Here is a 23,357-nt window from a genome sequence, read left to right on the forward strand (position 1 = left end):
CTTTCCTCTCTACCTTACAGGATCACTGAGCCTACTACCACCAATGGTTATCATTTATCTAGTGCCTACCATGTGGCAGAGTTTAAAGACATGCTCACCAACCCTTATAACTGTCCTGAAAGATGTGTATCACTTAATTATTATTTGAATTTAATTACCATTCTCTTCTGAAATGAAGAAATTAAATCTTAGCAGGTTGAGCCATGTGCCTGGTGTCACAGGGGAACAGGTGCAGAGCAGGGATGCCAAACAAGCCCACCAGCTCCATAGCCCTCATTCTCCTGGCTGCAGCCCCAGTCGCCCCAATGGCCACAAGAGGCCAAGAGACCAGGCACAGGAAGATGCTCGTCTTTAGCAAAGCACCTGGGACAGCGCTGCTCAGAGCGTGCCCAAGACCTCCACGGTCGGAATCACCCAGGGCCTTGGAAATATAGACTGTTGGGCCAGACCTGCATTGTGAACAAGTGCCCCAGATGGATCTTAGCCATGGCCCCCAGCTGGAGAAGCCCTGCTCTAGAGACAGCACCTGCCATCAATGGGGGTTCTAGGCGCCTGAAGTCCCCCTCCCGGAATCTGGCCCTTAGCCCTCACTGCGAGCTGCTCCTCTGAGCTCCCAGCCCTGCCTGTGTCCCCACTTGTCACAGGTTGTGCCTGGCATGAAATCATTGCTCCTCTCACATTGCTGTTAGCTTTCACATCCCTGTCCTCTTCTCTCCTGGACAGAAGGGCCCACTTTGTACTCCTGGGATGCCCATGAGCAGAGCACAGCCCTGCCCTCAAGGACACTTAATAGACACGATCCGCAGAGGTGGTGCCCAGCCCCTCAGGCTCCCGGCGAGCGCCGACCCCACGTGGCCCTTACCTGGGAGACCCAGGCCTCCTTTTTCTCCCTTGGCTCCTGTTTCCCCTTTTGGGCCCGTGAGACCCCCATCGCCTTTGCTGCCCTTCTCTCCTTGGCGTCCCGGGGTGCCTGCAAAGGGAATGGCCAGTGAGGCGGCTTCCCGCCGTCCTCCGGGGGATGGGTTCTTAGGCAATGGGGCAGGGGCATCCTGGGGAGAAGAGAAAGGGGTTCCCAGAGGAAGTCTAGGGGATGTGTTAGCTCTTCTCTTGGGTGGTCTAGACGAGGTACAAGCAGACTCAAGGGAAGGGACTGTGGGAGGGTGTTAACCCCTGAGGCTGACTATGGGGAGGGGAGACTGGGGGAAACTGGCTCAGGCCTCCCCCAAGGCCTCGCAGAGCCCAAGCAGAGGAAGCACGAGTTACCAACAGCATCTTGCTTCCCTGGAGCACCCTTGAGTCCTTGGAGGCTTGTGAAGAGGGAAAGGAGAGCTCAGTCACTGTGGTCTGGGCTCTGCCATCAGCCAACATTCTAGACCCCTGCCTTGGGCAAGCTGCCCACAGGAGAAGATCTCTCTCTCACACACACACACAGGCACGCATGCAACACTCATGCATACACACTATTGAGTCCCCAGCCACTCCAAGCAGTGTTGGCTCTATTCCCAAGGGGTGGCATAGCACCTGGGAATGCGCCCCGGGTGGTGGTGGAAGGAAGGCTTCAGAGTAAGGCAAGTAGTTGGAGTCATAGCTCTGCTCCTCAACAGACTGGATGACTTTTGAAAAGTCACGTCAGAATTAAGTACCTCAATTTTCTCCTCTGTAAAATGGCGCTGGAAATGACCCCCTGATCTTTAGCAGGTACATAATTATGCTCCAGTGCCCAGGACAAATGGAACTGAGGAACGATGATTCCCTCCTGCATGGCACAGGGATAACAGGCTAGGGTGTGGAGCACAGACTGGAGGCGCAGGGTGTCCCTGGAGCTTGGGGGAAGTCAGGGAGGGCTTCACGGAGGAGGAGGGGCAGGAGCAAGACAGTGAAAGTGTGAAGGGCAATTGAGGGAGGGAAGGAGAGTGGGCAGAGGGGGAGGGAGAGGAGAGACGGGGGGATGGAGAGAGAGAGGTGCTAAGGGAGTTTCCGAATTACAGGACTTTTCTGGGGCTGGGTGGGGGCACAGAGGGGCTCTAACCCCCGCTCCCCCTGGAAGCTCGGCAGCCTTCCTCTTTGACCAGATTTACGTGTATGGGCTCCGGGGGGGGGCTGGGTTGGAGAAGGGTGGCCCGGTTTTAGTGAGATTGCACAGCCCTGCTGACTCTTCTGTCAGAGTGTGTGATGTGAGCGCCTATCTCAGTCCTGAAGAAGGGACGCTCCAGGCTCATCTCTTCTCGAAGGACTGATGGAGCAACTTGGGATTCTGGCTAGCCCTTTCAGGTGGGCCCGTGTGGGGCTGCGTGGTGAGTTCCTGGCGCCCAGCCCACTCGCTTCCTCTCGGGAGAAAAGAGGAAGGAGGGAGACCCACCACCTTACGGGTGACCCAGCCCTGAGCTCCAGAGGCTGAGTGGGAGTGCGTGGGAGTGCGTGTGTGTGTGCACAAGCGTGTGTGCACACATGGATGGGTGTGCAGGTGCCTGCACGTGTCCCCCACTCAGCGTAAACTCTCCTCCTGTCGTTTGCCCATTGTCCCCTCGAAAACCTCCTTGGAACGAGCCCTGCTGCAGACTTAGAACAGGAGACTCCTTGGGATCCTTTCTATTAAATTCCTTCTAAAGACTAGTTCCTTGAAAAGCCTTGTCCCTCCCCACATGTCTGCCTTCTGTAGCTGGCCGTGTTTTCTTTCTGCCTCAGTGGGCTGGAGGCTTAGAGACTCGTGGTTTCTTTACTTCCCCCTTCCTCGCAAATCCTCTTGTTCTGCTCTTCCTCTAGCAACGTCTTATTGTCTTTGCATTGTTACATCTCAGCAACCTCAACCCCTCAGGGGACCAGGGACCGGGAGGTGGAGAGTGGAGCGGACTGCGACAGCTGAGGGCTCTGGTTTGGGTTTTCCCCGCAGCGGGGCGGCTGAGCGCCCCAGATTCTCTGGCCCAGCCGTTTTGTGGCCATCTGTAAGATGGCTGGGCAGGTTAAGGCTGCAGCCTAAAAGACAGAAACAATCATGGGCTTTGAACCATGACCTCTAATCCCCCAGGCCCCTCTGAAGCACTCTCATCTCCATTTCACAGACAAAGAAACTGAGGCTGGGAAAGGTAAGGGAACATTTCCAAGGTCACAGAGCTAGTCCATGGTGTCAGACTCTAGAGTCCCTGCTGGGCCGGTGCACTTGACTCCGCAAGTGATGCTCACAGGCTTGGACTCCTGGGCACTGAGGAGAAGATTGGAGCATCCACCTGCTCCAGCCCCACCTGGGTGCCTTCCCTGTGAGGCAGGGGACTTCCCAGCATCCCAGCTCATCCAGGTCTCCCACCGGGCCGGTCTCCCTCTCTTAAAGACCCCACTGGGTGTTTAGACTCTGGAGTGGGTCCGCATCTGCAGGCTTCTGTCCTCTCTCTGAGAAAGCCTGTTGTACGTGCTGGTGCACACACCCAGCCCCTACTCACCTGCCTCTCCCTTGATTCCTGGAGGACCTTTGGGTCCTGGGAGGCCTGGAAAGGAAAAGAAATTCAGAATGTAGTCCAGACACGCAGGCAAAAAAAGATTAAGGGGCCAGCAGCCACCAGCTGTCATCTGTGGCTCCATGGTGCCCCTTGGCCTCCTTGGCCCCGTTCATAGCCAGTGGCTATGGCAGGCCCCCTAACAGAGCTGTGCCTCTTCCTGGTGGATCAAGGCCAGAGCCTTCTGCCCCTGGCACTTTGGGACAAGTGCCCACTTGTTGACAAGATGGATCCAGGCCCTTCGGAGGGGTTTTCCAGGGCGAGCCCCTAGGATCCTGTGGCCCTCAGCATGTCCCCCTGCCACCTCAGGCTGTACAGGCTGTCCCAGCTCTGTATGGTGGCCCGGCTCCTTGAGGCTCAGCATCTGGAGTCTAACTCAGGACTCTGTATTATGTATTATGTATATAACTGTATTATGTTACACACCCTCCCCACATCTTTACGTTCTTGTAGGAGAGATGAGCCGTGCACCACTAGAAATGATCACAGCCAGACGGGGTGACAAGCACTAAGTGTTAGGTAAAAGGCACCTGGAAAGAGTGCTTATGGGAAACAGAGGGGAGCTGCGCTTGCACTCGGAAGCCTGGGGGAGAGGCTGGCTGAGGGGGATGCGCTTGGGCTGGACTTGGAACATGGCTAGGCTTGCATGGGAGGGCTGGAGGGGGGAAGCCATTTCCCATTTCCGGCAAGGAGCAGGGTAAAGACCCAGAAGCTGGGGATCCAAGCATGGTCAGGGGGCAGAGAGGAGACCCAACTGAGGACGAGTGAGTTTGTGGGGGGGCTTTGGGGACCAGGGGAGGTAAGCTGAGGTCAGGTGTTGAGGCCCAGCAAGGCACAGGCCAAGGAGCCCTTGGGGAAGGTCGGGAGAGGGCAGGACGAGCCAGAGAGGAAATGAATCCACCTGGAGTGCCTGGTTCACCTCTGATCTGGAACCGCTCTGCAAGGGAAGGAGAGTGGGTGGCAGGCCGAGCCGTGGGGGTAGGCACCCAGAGCTCCCAGCTCAGCGTCGGAAGGCTGAGCCCTCCGCAGTAAGCAGCAGAGGATTTGAGCAGATGTGCGGGGTTGGATGACAGGGGCCAAACACCTGGAACTCCCCAGGAGTTGCAGAAGTGTGGAAAGAGAGCTGAGATCCCCTGGAACACACCCCACATTGTTAGAAGACTACGGAGTCAAACCAGCTGAGGAAGTGCCTCAAGTTAAAGGAAAGGAACCTGTGTTGACCTAAATGAACTCCTTCATGTCTCAAGGGAGAGGGAGATACTCCCTGTGTCTGAGCATCCCAGCCTGGACTCTGCCCATCTGCCACAGGTGTCACCTCTCCTCGCATCCTGACTCGGCTCTCATCCATGCTCACTGGGGAGACTGCAGCCTCTTGGAGGGGTTATCCCTCCTGGACCCCATGTCCAGCATACGTTTCCGTGGGTGCAGGACCCCGGCCATGGGATCACCCTCTTGAGTCTCAGCCTGCCCCAGACACAGGCGCCAGAGCAAGGAAGTGGAGCTCCAGGTAACAGTGTAAACCCTGATAGTCAGGTCACACCTAAGAGCTGGTTTTGCCCAAATTAGCCCTTCCTATCCTGGAACAGCCTGAGAGATGGGCCGGCGTGGCCTCACTTGGCCCAACCACAAAGCCTAGAGGGAAGTGAAAAAAGGGGGACCCCTGTTCTTTCCACCTGTAGCTCTGTTTTCTCCTGCCTGCAGCCCTACCATCTAAGCCACCCCCAACAGGTCCAGCAGTCCTCTCCCCACCAAGGTCCCTGCATCTCTGGACTGGCTCAGTGCCCGCCATTACTCTTCTCAGCCATGGACCAATATTCATTGGCTGCATGGGCGTGATCCTGGGAATCACCCCCAGCTCTGCATCTTACCTGCCCACCTAAACATTCTGGATCAATCTAAGGCCTGTGTCACTCAGACCTGGCCTTGAGCTGGTTGCTCCAGCCCATGGCTCTTGGGGTCACACTTGCTTGGACCGGGTCCTTGGTCCTAAGTTCTTCACCCTGCTGTCTCCCCGAGATCTGTCTGCAATCACCTATGGGGCCTGTAACTTTATGCCCACCCCATAGGGCTCTCACCCCATGTCTTGGCCACCACAGTCCCATACCAGGCCAGGATTCTGGAAGCCCCTTTTGCCAAGGAAGGGGATTCAGGTGCACAGACCCCCTTGCCCCTGAAGCAGCAGCTCCTCCTTTCCCATCCTCCTCTGAGGAGTCCCAGTCTGGAGGGGAGGGGGCCAAACCTGGGCTCTGAGTGAAGTTGTCCACCTGTTGCTTCAGGTGCTCCTGTCTGACACGGACGTCGGTGAGCTGGGCCTGCAGGAATTGCAGCCTCGGTGCAGCCCCAGCCAGGCGTGGGGCGTGCGCTGACTGGAACGAAAAGAACGACGGGCTGTCCCCAGTGGCCGGCGTTTCATCGGCGAACTGCATCTCCAGGGCCCAGAGCCGCTTCTGCAGATTCAGAACTGGACACCCCACCACCCCCACAACATTCTTTTAGGGACCTCATTAAAGCCTGGGGCATTTGAGCATATCCTTGACATTCTTGCGTCATGTGTGTATCACTTCTGGATGTCCTGAATACGTAAACACACATTTCACGTGCTGTGAGGACCCAGCGTGAGCACAGAGCTTTTTCTATATCTTACACATGTGCACTCCACACTCAGGCAAGACATTATGTGTCCATAGCACATTCCTGCCTGGCCTAGAGACGTCCCCACTGCGTCACAATCAACCCTCAACCTTCAAGCAATTAAGAGCTTTACGTGGGCTCTAGGCGTGAATGCACAACAACTAATATGCTGGTCTGACCCAATCCTGTCTGACCTTAATATGCATGTGACGTGTGTTTATGACAATGGGGCACATGACATTCTTGAGTGACCCCAGTGTCTGCTGATGGAATTGCTGCATGACCTTAACATTTGGACGGGGAACACTTTGAAAGCAAAATCACATTAAAATGAACACTGATCAACAAAGCCCCTTCTCACTCAGAGGTGGGGAGTCACTGGCGTGAGATGCACATGGCATACGCGTGTGGATTCGTTGTACCTTTTCCTGACTTAGACACACACAGGCTCACGTGTGCGTTCTCTCTCTTTCACACACACACACACACACACACACACACACACTCCCTTCTCTGCTTGTCCCCTCCTGCCTCCATCACTATGGCTGCTCAGGGACTGAGAACTGTCTCCCAGTGGGTGGGCAGCACTGGATCCAGAGCTCTCCACTCAACCCGAGCCCTGTGTCAGACGGGGCCATGTTCAGTCACCCCAGGAGGCGCCGGACAGGACCAAGACTGCCTTACCCTTCACGACCAGCAACCCGGCACCCGCAGTGAGCAGAACCAAGTAGATGGACACCATGGCCAGGAAGCAGCTCATCCCATATTTCTTCTTGGGCTTTGGATCTGAAACACAATGTGGGAAAAAGGCGGCTGCTGCAGAGGGCAGAGAGCAGGGTGCCCCAACCGGTGCCCGGATCCCCTTTGTATGAGCAGAGGGCTCCGGGTGAGGTCAAGGGAAGAGACACAAAGGCCCACTCCCCCTAAATCTTTCCCCGATCCTCCTCTTGCCACAAGATAAGAAGTACCATTGTTGGTTGCTCATTTGTGGTACACAATCCCGGTGCGATGCAGCATTAGTTGGAAGAATACTGTCCGTAAGCCAGGTGTGACGTCACTGTCAGAGCCCCAGCACAGTGCCTGGCCACCCGTGGCTCTCAACTGATGTTTATTGGATGAATTAATGAATTAACATATTTAAATTTCAAAATTGTAAGAGGAGGAGGCTTGTTCCCATTTTACAAACAATGAGTGAGGTTTGGAGAAGTTGAAAAGCCTATTAGGTAATTAGATGCAGGTATGGAACTCATGTCCAGGCCTTTGTTTTCTTTTCCTTTAGATTTTATAATTATAAAAGTAAAATGTGCTTAATATAACTTACCAAACAATGTAAAGAGAATTACAAAGGTTAATAATCTTGTAATTAGGGACCTCAGGAGACCTCCGTCCCTTGAGGTTCTAACCCGCTGAGGTAACCTTGTTAGCATTCTGCGGTGTGGCCTTCCTCCCATCCCCCTTGCTCTCAGAGACTTGCAAACCCATATGCTCCTAGATAGACTGGTTTTTTCTTTTAATTTTACAAGGATGATATCATATTACATATAATATAGCATATTGCTCTCTGCAATGAATGATTTTCCGTGGCCATTCCTCTAGTTTTCTTTGTAAAGAGAGATTGAACTATTCATTTTAATAGCTGCCTAATACTCCTTAAAGACAAAAGCCGCAGTCCATGCAAGCATTTCCCTATAGACAAGCTGCTTCCAGTTTGGGGCATTACAAAGAACTGCAGTGGCTCCAGCTGCAGTCTTTCTCCCATGCCAGCTGTCTCCCTCTTTAGGAGCATCCAAAGGCAGGGGCTCAGCCTGCAGAAGGCCCTGTGATTACCACAGTGACACTGACTGAACACCAACCCTGCTCCAGGCAGGGACCAACATCATCTCCGATCCTTGCAGCAATCCTGCAAAGTAGATCTTACCACCTCCTTCTATAGAGGAAGACCTGGGGTTCAGAGAAGGCAAGCTGGCACAGCAGGCACGTGACCCCTGTTCCATCTAACCCCAAGGCCTGAGCTCACCTCATGGGGAATCTTCACCGAGATAAACCATATCCTGGGACATAAAACAAACCTCAACAAAATGCAAAAGAAATGAAGTCGTATGGAGTATGTTCTCTAACAATGCAATCAAAATAGAAATCGACAACAGGTAGCAATAGGAAAATCTCCAAACACCTGAAAATTTCTTTTAAAAACTTTTAAATAATGCATGAACCATAGAGAAAGTCTCAAAAAAAAAAAGGCCAGAACTGAATGAAAGAATGCAACATATCAAATTATAGGATTCAGCTAAAGCAGCACGAAGAGGGAAATTTAGAGTATTAAATACCTACATTCTAAATAAGGACAGGTCTCAAATCAACAAACTAAGTTCCTACCTCAAGAAACTAAAAAAGAAGAGCAAAACCTTAAGCAATCATAAAAAAAGAAATAATAAAGATCAGAGCATAAATCAATGAGATTTAAAATACAAATACAAAGGAGAAAATTAATAAAACAAAATGCTGGTTCTTTGAATAAAATCAATAAAGTTGATAAAGCTGTAGCAAGACAGATAAAGACAAAAAGAAAAAAGACACAAATCACCAATATAAGGAGTAAAACAGGGGCTATTACCACAGATCCTGCGGCCATTAAAAAAAATAAGGCAAGGGGTCAGCCCCATGGTGTACTGGTTAAGTTTGGCACACTTGGCTTTGGCATCCCAGGTTTGTCCATTCAGATCCCTAGCATGGGCCTACACCACTAGTCCGGCAGCTGTGGTGGCAAACCACATATAAAGTGGAGAAAGATTGGCACAGATGTTAGCTCAAGGCTAATCTTCCTCAAGCGAAAAACGAGGAAGATTGGCAACAGATCTTAGCTCAGGGCTAAGATTCCTCAGCAAAAAAAAAAAACAAAAAAGGAAATACTAACTTTATGCTCATAACTTAGAAGAAATGGGCCTATTCCTCAAAAACCACAAATTACCAATAGTCAATCAATATAAAATAGATAAGATGAATATCTATAACTATTAAATAAATTTAATTTGTAATTAAAATCTCCTGAAAAGAAATATCCAGGCCCAGATGATCTTATTGGAGTATCCTAACAAAACTTTAAAAAAGAACTAACACGAACTTTATACAATTTCTTATAGATAACAGAAGAGTGGAGAGCACTTCCTAACTCATTTTGAGTTCTAGATTATCCTGATATGAAAACCAGACAAAGACAGTACAAAAAAAGAAAACTAAAGATCAATATCTCTCATGAAATTTGACACAAAAATTTTCAACAAAATACTAATAAACCATTTCAAGAAACATATAAAAAGAATTTATATACCATGACTAATGGAATTTCTAGGTATGCAAGACTGGTTCAATATCCCCAAATCAATCAATATGACCCACCGTATCAACTAGCTAAAGAAGAAAAATCATATAATCATATAATTGATGCAGAAAAAGCACTTGACAAAATCCAATTCATCATAAAACTCATAATTATAATTCATAATTACAACTCATAATAAATAACAAATTCATAATAAAAACTCTCAGTAAACTAGAAATAGATGAGAACTTCCTCAACTTAAGAAAAAAAAAGAGCATCTACAAAATATCTAAAGCTAACATCATGCTTAATGATGAGACAGAATATTTTCCTCCTAAGCTTGGGAACAAGGCAAAGACGTCTGTTCTCACTGTTGTATGCAATCATATTCCTATATACCGCTGGCAAACAAGTGGAACTCAAAATTAAAACACAATGGCTCCAAATAAAATGTAATATTTAGATATAAATTTAACAAAATTTATACAGGATTTATGTGCTGAAATTACAAATCCCTGATTTTAAAAAATTAAAGACCTAAAAAATGTGGAGATATACCATGTTCATGGATTGATGTCAATTCTCCTCAAATTAATCTATAGGTGCAATACAATTCCTACAAAATCCCAGCAAGGTTTTTTGTATGTATAGATAAGCTTATACTAAAATTTATATGGAAAAACACAAGCCATAAAATAGCTAAAATCAACTTGATAACAAAGAATAAAATATGAGGAATAACTCTATCTGATGTCACGGCTTACAATAAGCCTACGGTAATCAAGACAATGTAGCATTGGTAGAGAAATAGACATATAGATCAAAGGAACAGAATAAAGAATACAGAAATAGACCTACATAAACATGCCCAACTGATTTTTGACAAAGGTGCCAAAGTAGCTTAATGGAGGAAGGATGCCTTTCAGCAAATGATGTTGGAGCAATTGGACGTCCACAGGCAGAACAGAACAAAGAAACCTTGACCCAAACTTCAACATCTTATTAAAAAAATCAACTCAAAATGAAATGAGGACTTAATTATAAAATGTGAAACTATAAAACTTTTTAAATTAAACATAGGAGAAAATCTTTGGGCCCTAGGGCTAGGTGAAGAGATCTTAGACGTTACACCAAAAGCACAACCCATAAAAGGAAAAACTGATAAGTTGGACCTCAATAAAACTACACATTTTTGCTTTGCAAAAGACTCTGTTAAGAAGATGAAAAGGCTTGGAGAGTTACTGACTGGGAGAGAATATTTGCAAACCGTATCTGGCAAAAGAGTTGAATTTCAAATATATAAAGAACTCCCAAAACTAACAGTAAAAAGACAAACGATCCAAATAAAACATTGGCAAAAGACATGAGATATTTCAATGAAGAGGATATACCAGTGGCAAATAGGCACATGAAAAGATATTCAACATCATGAGCCAATAGGAAAATATAAATTAAAATTACAATGAGATATCACTATCATACACCTACCAGAATTGCTAAAATAAAAACAGTAATAATATCAATTACCGGCAAGGACACAGAATAACCGGACCAGTTGTACATTGCTGGTGGGAATGCAAAATGGGACATCTACGCTGGGAAAATAGATCATCTGCTTCTTGTAAACCCAAACATACACTTAGAATCCAGCAATTGCACTTAAAGCACATATCCCAGAGAAATAAACACTTACGCTTACACAGAAACTTTTACATGAGCGGTTATGGCAGCTTTATTTGTAACAGCCAAACACTGGAAACGATCCACGTCTTCCAGTGGGTGAATGGTTAGACAAACTGTGGGACATTCATATCATGGAATAACACTCATTAATAAGAGGAACCAACTATTGATGCATGCAACAAGTTGGATGGATCTCAAGGGAATTATGCCATGGAAAAAAAGGCAGTCTTAAAAAAGTTACATATGGTGTAATTCCATTAATAGGAAGTTCTTTAAATAACACAATTACAGAAATGGGGACCATATTAGGGGTTTCCAGGGAGAGTGATTGCTGGTGAGGGAGGGAGGGATATGTGTGGCTAGAAAGGAGGAGCATGAGAAAGACTTTTGTGGTGATAGAACAGTTTTGTGTCTTGCTTTTTGGTGGTAGTTACACAAACATATACACAGGATAAGATTGTAGAGAACCATATACATACATACAGAGGAGTGTTTGTAAAACTGGTGAACCCTAAATAAACCCTGTGGGGTGCACCAGCATCAGTTTCCTGGTAGTGAGGCTGTCCTCTAGCTGTGCCAGGTGTTGTCACTGGGGGAAACTGGTCGAGGGTCACAGAGACTTCCCCGTACATGTTTTGCAATTTTCTGTGAATCTGTAACTGTTTCACAATAAAAAGTTTAAAAAACCCCACAAAACTCTAGGGTAAAGCCAGATGCTTAAAAGTGCTGAGAAATAGTGACACAGCAAAGAACTAAGTCAGAACAATGACATGAAATGACAGTAGTCACATCAGCAAGGCTGACTCAGAATGGACTCTGGGGGTTAAGGTCTGTTCGGAGGATGTTTAAAATTATCTTTAGAGCAGGAAGAAGGGACAGCTAGGCCCACTGCTGGGACCCACTGCCTAATTAAAATAAATAACAGCAACATCACCTATAACTTCTCTAGCTGTACCTTTGGGGTCTTCTCTGTCAAGGAGAATGTTCTTTGGACTGAAATTTGAAGACGTATCATGAAGAAAGATGTGAAGCCTGAAATAGCTGAGGGTTCAGGGTGAGACGTCCAGAGAGACGACGTCCCACAGACCTGCTTGCCGATGTGGGAGCAGAAGTCCCTGAGGGACCAGACACAGCAGGGGAGGGACAGGAAGACTCCAGCCAGACAGGGATTCGTAATTTTCACAGAGGTAGAAAGGAGCATGTCTCAGAAGGATATCATCAACAAGGACGAATGAAAGATCTCCCGTTCAAGCTCAAGGCTCCCCCGTTGAGGGGGAGATGGGACTGACACCGATTCACAAGGAAAGACCTGGGGTTGTGTGGGACGTCTATGGCAGCAAGAGCTCCTGCCATGTCGAGCCTCTCCAGAAAACTAAAGCAATCTTCGGCAGACAAAAATAAGTAAAGTGAAGATGCCTGCGGCCACTTAGTGCTCAAGCAACTACAGCTCGGCCTCAATTTATGTTGGGGCTACGTCTCAACAAACCCATCGTAAGTTGAAAATATCATTAAGTCAAAAATGCATTTAATACACCTCACCTGCTCAACATCCTAGCTCAACCTAGCCTACCTTAAACGTGCGCAGAACACTTACGTTTGCCTACAGTTGGGCAAAATCATCTCACACAGAGCCTATTTTATAATCAAGTGTTGAATACCTCATGTGATTGATCGAATACTGTAGTGAAAGTGAAAAACAGAATGGTTGTATGGGTACAGAATGGCTGTAAGTGTGTGGGCGGTTCACCCTCGTGCTCACGGGGCTGACTGGGAGCCAGGGGCCGTTGCCACTGCTCAGCACCCCGAGAGAGTATCGTCTGCATATTGCTAGCCCGGAGAAAGACCAAAATTCAAAATTCGAAGTACAGTTGCTATCACACGCATATCGCTCTCGCACCATGGTAAAATCAAAAAATCCTAAGTCGAACCATCATAAGTCAGGGACCATCTGTTGTTTTATTCATCTCAGTAACCCCTGAGGGGGACACTATGTCACAGAGCCTCTCAGTGATTACTGTCCATAAGGGCACTCATCTAGAAAGTTCCATATGTTCTATGATTGTATGAGAAGACAGAAAGTTGTCAGTACATGCAGGAAAATGTTCCATCCAAACTGGAGTGATTTGGGTTCAGGTTAGATTTTTAGTTGTGGCATCCATAACCCGGGTCAGGACTCTGGGGTTCACCCTAGACCCTTGCATCTCTCTCACTTGCCCATCCCATTGCTATAGTCCTACTGACTTTGACCTCTAACATCTCTCCAGAGCATTCTCTCCTTTCCTTCCTTAAAACCACTGCCTCTCAGCATCTCTTGCTGCCACGCTCCTTTCTGTCCTCAGCATTACTCTTCCCAGCTGGTCCTCCATTTGTGCTAGTGAGTAATCTCAAATCCAAACGAATGTCTCTCAACCCAACCCCACCGCCGTCCAAGCTTCCCATTTTCCCCAAGATAAAGTCCAAATGAGCTGATCCCAGTCTGCGTCCCCACTCGGCTTCCTTACTCAGTTTTGGCCCAACAGAGTGGAGCTGCTTGTATTTCTCTGAATAGTCCTTGTGAATATATTGTAAACATGTGGTGCCCTACCCCTGCCCTAGCCACCGTCTCCTTTCTCTAACTAACCTCCTTTATCCGTTAAACTTTAAAGAGGTCTCAGCTGTCCAGGGCCCGTACCAGGTTAGATGCCACCACAATGTCCTGTGTGAATATCCATCGCAGACCATGATGAATTGTACAGAAACAGTCAGGTTATGGCGGGCTCACCCTGCCTACCTCCTGCTGGCACCGACACGACTGCGGGCTCCCTGAGGCCAGAGGCTGTGTTCATTCTGGTCTGTTCCCCTGGTACTGAGTGCAGAGCCCAGCACATGGTAGGTGCTGAATATGTTTGATGGCTGAATTCGCTTGAGCATTTTCTGTACCTTTAGGAGCCCTGTGTCCAGAATGCTGTATTCCCCAAAGCTCTGAATAGCCACCAACTGTTAAAGTCAGTTGTGCACACACCTTTGTTACCACGCTGGAAATTCCCAAAGGCAGGGCACCAACCGTTTGTCTTTGTACCCCTCAATTCCAGCTGGCGACCTGCACAGACAGGCGCTGGATGGGAGGGACAGTGAGGCCAGGGGACAGAGCTGCAATTGTTCCTGAACAGACAACTTCCAGAAAAGATTAGGAGGGGAAATGAACGATGGACTTGGAAGGTGAGTCCAAGAGGATACTCTAGAATGGAGAGTCAGAGATCCCCTCTGGAAAGTGCTCGCTGGTGACTTTAAATGCTACAAATTCTGGATTTAAAAAGTGCACCACCTGTGTAACCCTGAGGGAGAAAATAAAGATAATGTGGACTGGATTTTTAAAACCTGAGTTTAATCTGAGACAAACAGTTACGAAGCTATGAACATATCCTAGCCAACACGAAATGCAGAAAGCGCTCTCTGATAAACACAATAGTTCTAACAGAAGACACCTTAAAGAACTTAAAGGAATTCTATGAAATAAACATGCGGCTCTGGGCTTCAGTTTGGGGGAACTTTTTCATCCTTCTTGTTTTGTATTGCCATTTCATCACACAACCTGTGCGTCAGGATAAGACACCCATAAAAAGGAGGGGTATACAATAAGCATTAGCATTAATCTAAGGGAAAATATTTAAATACAATTTAAAGGAATTGTGAAGCTAAAAAAAACCCCAACTAAATGCTAAAGATACAGCATCTCTTGCTAGCATTGCACAAACTCCACAATGAAGCATTCTAGAAATGTATTAGTGAGAGCCTGGTACGAAGCTAGACTTTCTATCGACTTGTCCATTCTTCTGTGGCCAACGGACAGGATCACGGGGCAACACCATTATTGGGGAGTAGCACCTTACCATTGATCTCGAAGGTCTCCATGGCGGTGAACATGGTTGGTTCGAGAGCTGCTCTTTCTCCGGGGCCGTTCAAGGACTCTTCCTCCTTTAAAATTTCCTTATTTTCCATTGCTAAGCTTTATAGGTGGCCAAAGTCCTGGGGCCAGCAGAAATGGTCCCCTCAAGAGGAACCGCTTGGAGAAATATTGTTCCCATTTAAGTACTGCAGCCAGTTGTAGACCACACAGCACTTCCCTTTGGCTCCGATTTCTGAATTTGCAAAATGTTTCCTGATGTGATCAGGATTGGGCATTTCTCAAAAGCGAGCTATCCACATGTGGAGCTCCTGCTTAGTGCCACTGCTCGTTAAAAGGGGAGTCCAGGGGGATTGGGGGCACAAGTCACAGGTCCTTGAAACCACCTCTTTCTCCTGGGCCTCCAAGGACAGGGAGCTGGATGAGTTGGGAGGATGTTTCTCTCCCTCCCCTCTGCTTATCCAGGCCCTGCCATCGTCCCAGACTCAGCTCGCTGTCCCAGCACCTCTCCAGCCACACTGAAACCTCCCTCTTCTGATGCACTTCTACCCTGGGGTTCTGCCCTTGCTTCTCAAAGTGTGGTCCCTGAACCAGCAGCTTCAGCATCACCTGGCAACTTGTTAGAAATTCAGAGTGTCAGGTCCCACCCCATAGAGACTGAATCCAAGTCTGCCCAGGATCCCCAGGTGATGTACCTGCACTTTCAAGTTGGAGAAGCCCTGCTCTGTACCACACATGTCAGCATTTAATTATATTTCTCCTTACAGTTTTCCCATGTTCTGCGTGTCCCCATGTGTGCTGGCTCTGGTGCCAGTAGGATCTAAGCAACTTGAGGGGAGAAACCCCCTCCCCACCTCTTTCGTGCCAGGCCCTCTCTACCAGGAGGTTACAGAGCATGGTGGGTGAGACACAGACCCTAAGAGCTGCAGTGCCGGCCCTCAGTTTCCGCCTCCTCCACGTAGCAGCTCTGTGACGGTGGGCAAGTCACTCAAGCTTTGAGCACCTCATGTTCCACCTTTGTAAAATAAGGAAGATGGTGCGAATTGCTGTGCATATTAAATGACTTCAATCACCGAAGGTGGCTAGGATGGCACCTGGCGGGCAATGAGCGCTAAGGTCCTGTTGCTGTTATTCTCACTGGAGACACTGTGAACCTACTGGGTGCCAGGCAGATGAAGCCAAGAGCTTTTGCCTCAGAGGAGTTCCCAGTCTAGTATGCAGCATGGATGTGGATGCAGCCGAATTGCAGAAATTGCTCACTGCAGAGGTGATTAAAGCACCTGAGAGGACCGCAGAGGCCTGGGGGCGGGGTGGGAGTGCCCCCAAGAGCCTTACATCAGATCTGGGCATGAAGGGATGGCTGGGAGTTTACCTGGAAAACAAGATAAAGCGAGGGCTTTCCAAGCGCAGCCTCACGGAGGCAGGACGGCTTGGGGACAGGGAACCATGAGACTTACGGGCTCTTCGGAACATATGAGTTGGCAGGAAATGAGGCTGGGCCCAGCTAAGCCACTTTCTTTGGCCTGTGACATGGCAGAGAACAAAAGAGAAAAGAATCTCAGGAAAGTGAGCTACTGGCAATGTCCCACTAGCAGAGGTCCCCAGTGGTGCCTACAATTTCAACGTTCAGGAAGTCACTGGTTTGGGCTGAGGGATAGGAGCAGAAGCCAGGACAGAAAAAGTTAAAAGGAGAGAGTTGGAAGTGAGGAAGTGAAGGCAGCTGGCTGCTCCAGTCAGAAGTTTGGGGACAGAGCGAACGACAAAACCCCCAGGCCAGGGAACCCACTCCCTCAGGCTGCAATGCCTCCTCTGTCTGCCTGGTCGGCTCAGCTCTGACCAAGGGCGGGCCTCATTCACGGGCGTGGGGAAGGGGCTCATTGCAAAACGCTGTGACTAATTACCTAGTGCCACCATCTTTGGAGGGAGCATTTAGTGGATGCCATGTGTAGTCATTTCAGCTCTGGCTATGGGGCCAGACAGACCTGGGACCTAAACCCAACTCTTTCATTAACTTGCTCTGTGACCTTGGGTGACTGACTTAACTTCTCTGAACCTCAGCACAAAGTAAGAGCTCATAGAATCATGAACCATTACCCAGGATTTATTAGGTGCCACGCACTGTGCTAGACATTTACGCATATTACTCAATGCTCCCAGCTTGGAACTTGCCTCACATCTTGTAGTTAGAAAGAGATGACGCCAGAATTCGATTCAAGGACCTCTTGCCTGTGCGGCGTGGCTTAAACCCAGTTTAATCCAGGAGCTGTAATCCAGAGGTTTGGATCAGAGGAGCTTTGTGAAAACACACCTGCCAATCCCCACCTCCAGCCCAAGGCTCTTGTAATAAAGTCCATGCTGGTTCTCCAGCGCAGCCAGGCTGAGGACAGCTGCGGAGAGCAATGAAGTGGCTACACACAACACGGAGACCCGCGTGAGCCCTCAGGGCTGCCTCCTGGGAGGATCCGTTAGGTTGAACCATACGAAATTACTGATATTTGTCCATTTTTGACATGCAATAAATGGATACTTCTTAGGATTCAAGCTAATGCATCCAGCCTGCAGGGCCGGGACTAGAGCGAGCCAGCTGAGGCGCTGGCCTGGAGTGCAGAAGACTCAGCAATCAAGATAAATTTTAACACAATATTTTAAAATCTAAAGTTAAGGCAAAAAGCCTGTCATGAACAAAATATCAGCATTTTAAATAAAGATGGGGCAGCATGCTGTACTTGCAATGGCTGGTGACTCGCTTAGCCTGGTCCCAGCCCTGCTCGTTGCTCTGTGCTTCAGCGCCCCTATTTGCAAATTGGGGAGCCAGTGGTTGCCCTGTTTGCCCATAGGATGGCTGGAGGATCAAACGAAATAATAAAAGTATAAGTGTGCTTGTAAATGAAAGAACTCTCAGAAGAGTAGCATCTTATACCAAGACAGCACATCATGTGAAAGTCCTGCGTTGTCAATGTTACCAGAAAAAATCCCTTAAATCTTCCATAAAGTACAAAACACACAATTTAGGAAACACTGTACAGTTTCTTCCTAAGTCCCACTCAGACATTTTTATCTCCAGGAATGCATATCTGGCTGTTACTTCCCTTGCGCACCAGATAAAGTGGTCAACTTGCATTTGGGGACCAAGAAATGCATGGTTTCACTTTATTTTTCTAGCAGAGTACGAATAATTGGATTGGAGAATTTAAACGTGTGTTCAGAGTGGCTCCGATGTAGTTATGTCAAGTTTTGATATTCTCCAAAGTGGCCTCCAAGTGGCTCACCAGATTTTATTAGACGGGGTAATGGGGCTGGAGTGCCAGGCCAGTGTGACTCCACTCCTGGTGGCCTCTGCAGAGCTTGACTGTCTGTGAACTAGTGGGTCCCAAACTCTTTTAGTCAATGGGCCACCTAGCAGATTACCAAGAACTCCTGAATAACCACATTCCAGCTTAAAACCGGGGCAGCCATGTTAACGCAGGATGTGAAAAATCACTGACATAAACTCAAAGTATTCAAAATAGGCAGAGAAAATCCCACAGCAAGCAGGCAGGCCAGGTCTCCATGGTGGTCTCTGAGTCCATGTCACACCTCGCTGTCTGTTAGGCCATTTGTTCGGCCGTCTGCTTGGGCTCACCAGCAGAAACGATAGAAAGGGGCACCTGGGCTAAAGACAATGTATAAGAGACAGATGTTAAAAATTTCTATCCATTGACTTCATTTTTGCGGCTAGCTGTGCATGACAGCAGTGGTCAGTGTCCCCAGGCCTAGCTCAGTGCTTCTTAGTGCGGTAATTTCATTAATGGTACTTAATGAAGTTTAATAACTGCTGATTAATTTTAAAAATAAAATAACACAAATGACCACCAATTAAGATAATTAAGATAATTAAAATTAAGATAAATTGTGGTACATCCATTCAACAGGATGCTACTCGGCAATATAGAGAAATAAGCAGCAACACGGATGAATCTCAGAAGTAATGACATTAAGTGAAAGAAGCTGGATCTCAAGTGGACGTGTTGTATGATTTCATATATGTAGGTTCCAGAGCAAGCAACACTCATCTATAGTGTCAGCAAACAGAGCCATGGTTTCCTGGGGTCAGGGTAGGGGACACTTGGCTGCAGAGGAGCCCGAGGGAAATTTCTGGGGTGATGACAATGTTCTGTATCTTGATTGGGGTGTTAGTTACAAAACTCGTTGAAATTTGCACTTGAAACGTATATATAGTATTCAAATTATACCTCAATAAAGTTAATTAAAATGGAATTTAGGGGCCGGCCCCGTGGCCAAGTGGTTAAGTTCGCGTGCTCCACTTCAGCAGCCCAGGGTTTTGCTGGTTTGGATCCTGGGCGTGGACCTGGCACCGCTCATCAAGCGATGCTGAGGTGGCATCCCACATAGCAGAGCCAGAAGGACCTACAGCCAGAATATATAACTATGTACTGGGGGACTTTGGGGAGAAGAAGAAGAAAAAACACCCCAGAAGTTAAAGGAAAAAAGATAACAGAATCATTATGGTTGGACCTTGGCCCAATTCACAGAAGTTCATGCTTTGAGAGCCATTGGAGGGTGATGATGCCGGCCTCCTAGCAACAGGTGTAGACGGGGGGAGGTTCCCCAGGTGCAGCACAGGTAAGGCCTCACTGAGTCACCCACATCCTCTGTTCCTGGTGTTGGGTTCCTTACATACACTCTGGGATTGCCAAGTCAGGACTGCAGCCCATGCTCTCAAAACAGATGAAAGAAAAGGGAAGGAAACTGGTCTGTGGTGAGAATTTCCCACTGACCCACCCTTCCACCCAGGGCCCACCCAGGGCAAAGGCCAGCGAGGCAGTTGTGCCTCCCTGGTCTGATTTCAGGAACACAAGTTGCCTGACCTCAGATACCACACTCTCCCTTTTTAACACTTGCAATGTTTTCACTGGGGCCCAAACTTTTATTCCCCAAATTAAAATGTATTCCCTCCTAGGAAAGGAAATAGTGACTTATTCACACTGAAGTGTAAATGAGCAGGTTTGGGGAGTTGGAAGAGATGCAGGAGCAGGAGACAGTGGGACCATCCCAGATGTTGGAAGTCTCTGCACAAGAATGTGTTAAATACGCACCGAAAGAAAAGCAAGAGCCACTATGAGAAATTTTGCAGGTTTCACAGTTGTGCTGAAGCTCGTCTGTGCTAATTCTCATTGATCTAAAGCAATTTTGCCTGAGCAATCCTGGGCTGAGAGCAAATGGGATGGAACAGAGAAGATAGGAAATCCATCAGAATTGCTGTGGAGGTAGCTGTCAGTCAGCCTCATTCACTCAACAGGTGTTTACTGGGTGCCTCCTATGTCCCAAGCTCTGTGCTGGTAAGAAAAGAAAACAGACCCTTCTCCTCCTCGATGAGCTTGTGATTCATCCTCCCTTAGTCACACGCTCCCAGGGTCATACCCTACCTTGTCATTTTTAGTCATTGTAAATCCTTCATAGCCGCTCACCCATTCCACCCTCTGACCACACCTCCTACCTTTCCAGATATCCCTTTAAGATACTACTTCCAACAATCCTTTGCCTCCAGGACTTCTGACCTGTTATTCTGCCACTCTGCCACTGTCCATTACCCGCTTCTTATCCTCTCTCCTACTTAATCAACTTAAATTTATGGTCAGTCATCGTAATCACCTCTTTGCACACATCCTCAACTCCGTTGTCCCCTTTTGCTTCATTGTACTCACTTGACAAAGACCATAACAGGTTCGATCCAACCCTCCATGCACCTGAGTGTAACTGGGGAAAATGATGTGACCGTGTTGATGGTCTTGTTCTAATCCCTGACATGAACTGCAAATGAACCTTAATCCCATCTGAATTGTACTACAGTTCTTTATTCAACTCACTCTCCCAAACAACTCTTTCGAGCTTGTCTTCGCTCATCTTCACTTCAGCCCTTGTCTTCACTCTCAGCTGATGACCCTGCTCTCCTCTTTACTGAGAAAATTCAAGCAACCAGAAGTGAAATTCTCTAGCTTCCCACCAGCCACCCGTATCTCCACTGAGGATTCCACCTACCTTCCTATGACTTAGATGAACTTTCCAAGCTCCTATCAAGAGCCAGAGCCTCCCTCAACCTGGGCACTAAATCCCATTGCCTCTCCCCTGCTTAAGCTCATTTCCCAGGCAGCAGCTCTTCCTTCTCACTCCTCCCCAACATCAATTTTACAGTCTCTATTGGATTACTCCCAACTGCTGAGCATACATACTCTTATTTCTCCATCCTAAAAGACTTACTTTTGACTCACTTCCTACAACCTACTACCCAATTTTTTGCTCTCCTTTGTAGAAAACTTCCTCAAAATTGTTGTCTATACTCACTATCTACAATTCCTCTCCTCTCAAACTCTTTTAAATCCACTCCAATGGAGCTTTCACCCCCATCACTCAACCAAAACTACTCTGGTTCCCATCACCAACGAACCCTACATAGTGTCATCCTTTGGTCAAGTTTTAGCCCTCATTTTACTTGTCAGAAGCACTTCATAGGGTTGCTCACTCTCACCTCTTGAAATAATCTCTTCAGTTGTCTTCTAAGCATAGCACTCTCTTGATAGTTTTCCTACCTCGCTGGTCACTCTTGGTTTGTTTTGCTGATTCCCTCTCTTTTTCCCCTGACCCTAAATATTAGAGTGCTCCGGGGTTCTATTCTTTGTCATCTTTTCCATCTACACTCACTTCCTTGGTGATGTTATCTAGTTTTAAATTTCCCTATGTGTCATTATTCACAAATTTATCTTTCTAGATCAGAATTCTCTCTTAAACTTCAGATTCCTATTTCTACATATATGTCATATAGACATCTCAAGCTGTATGTGCTAAAATTGAACTCTTGATATTTCCTCCATTGATGGCAACTTTATCACTCCAGTTGTTTCAACAAAAAATCTTGAAGTCAACCTTGACTCCTTTATCTCTCTCACTCTTTTTTCTCTCCCCATATTCAATCCATCAGGAAATCTTTTGGCTTTACCTTCAAAATATATCCAGAACTTGAAACTTCACATCGTCTCCCTGCTATGACTCTGGTGCAAGTCACCATGATCTCTCACCTGAATTATTTCAATAACTTTCTAATTGGTGTCCATGCTCTGTCCTTGCTCCCATATACGATCATGTGTTGCTTAATGATGGAGACACATTCTGAGAAATGCATTAAGTGACTTCACTGCTGTGTGAACATCATAGAGTGTACTTACACAAACCTAGATAGTGTAGCCTCCTACACACCTAAGCTGTATGGTACTAATCCTATGGGACCACCATTGTATATGCAGTCCATTGTTGACCAAATGTCATTATGTGGCACCTGACTGTAGTCCACCTTCAATGTGACAGCCAGAGTTCTCCTTTTAAATATGAGTTAGGAGTGGTGTCAGGGACGATGATGGAGTAGGAAGCATCAGGAAACTCTCTCTCCAGCTGGACAAGAATTATGCTTGCAGAAACAGTCTAAAGTGACTGTTTGTAACCCTCGAGTCTATTTGAACATTTACAACTTCCAGGGAAGAGCTTGGCTAATGAATTGCAGTTAATTTCTATCGACTTTAGCCATCAGCATGGTGGCAGCTACCTCTCACCTGCCCCCAGCCCTATGGCAGGCATTTGTGGGGATAGCAACCCACATTTCTGGCATGACTTGCTAGAGGCTCTGTGTTCCGACTATGGATTGCTGCTTCAAATTTCCGAAGGGAAGACATGGAGGCTGTATGCTATTGTTTCAATCGCTGAATCAGCTTTCAGGAGATTTAAAGGAGCAGCACCTTTTGTTTTGGACTTTCAAAAACAATCCTATATACGGTGAAATTTAGAAAGCATGCTGAGTGCAAGAAGCAGGTTCAGAAAAGACCTGAGAAAACCTTAACTTTTATCTCAGGCTGATCCCCACACCTTACAAAAATAACAAGCAAATGAATAATAATAAAAAACCCTCAGCAAACTTTGCAGAAGAAGGATAATCTGATTTACAGATTTGCCACAATATAAGATTCAAACGTCCAGCTTTCAACAAAAGAATCACATGGCATACAAAGAAATAGAAAGGAATGGCCCCTTCAAAGGAATAAGATTATTGGACAGAAAATGTACTTAAGGAAGTTCAGATGTCAGACTTATGAAGCAATTATCTTAAAGATTCTTAAAGAGCTAAAGGAACACATGGACAAAGACAGGAAAACAGTGTATGGATAAAATGAGAATATCAATAAAGAGATAGAAAATATAAAAGGAGACCAAAAAGAAATTCTGGAACTGAAGGGTACAATAACTGAAATAAAAAATACAATAGAGGGGTTCAAAAGCAGATTTAAGCAGGGGCCAGCCCCATGGGCGA

General features: G+C 47.1%; 1 protein-coding gene across 1 annotated transcript in view; it reads right to left on the reverse strand.

The window, feature by feature from the left end:
• Positions 1 to 15,315, reverse strand: part of MARCO (macrophage receptor with collagenous structure) — a 30,939-nt gene extending 15,624 nt beyond the window's left edge. The window contains exons 1-5 of the mRNA XM_014864039.3: positions 14,991 to 15,315; positions 6,804 to 6,905; positions 5,728 to 5,949; positions 3,435 to 3,479; positions 863 to 970 (exon numbers count right to left, since the gene is read on the reverse strand). Of these exons, the coding sequence (XP_014719525.3) occupies positions 863 to 970; positions 3,435 to 3,479; positions 5,728 to 5,949; positions 6,804 to 6,905; positions 14,991 to 15,099 (586 nt within the window). The 5' untranslated portion in view covers positions 15,100 to 15,315. The remainder of the gene's footprint in view (positions 1 to 862; positions 971 to 3,434; positions 3,480 to 5,727; positions 5,950 to 6,803; positions 6,906 to 14,990) is intronic.
• Positions 15,316 to 23,357: the final 8,042 nt, after the last annotated feature.

Source organism: Equus asinus, chromosome 4 (genome assembly GCF_041296235.1).
Source record: "Equus asinus isolate D_3611 breed Donkey chromosome 4, EquAss-T2T_v2, whole genome shotgun sequence".
Lineage (NCBI taxonomy): Eukaryota > Metazoa > Chordata > Mammalia > Perissodactyla > Equidae > Equus > Equus asinus.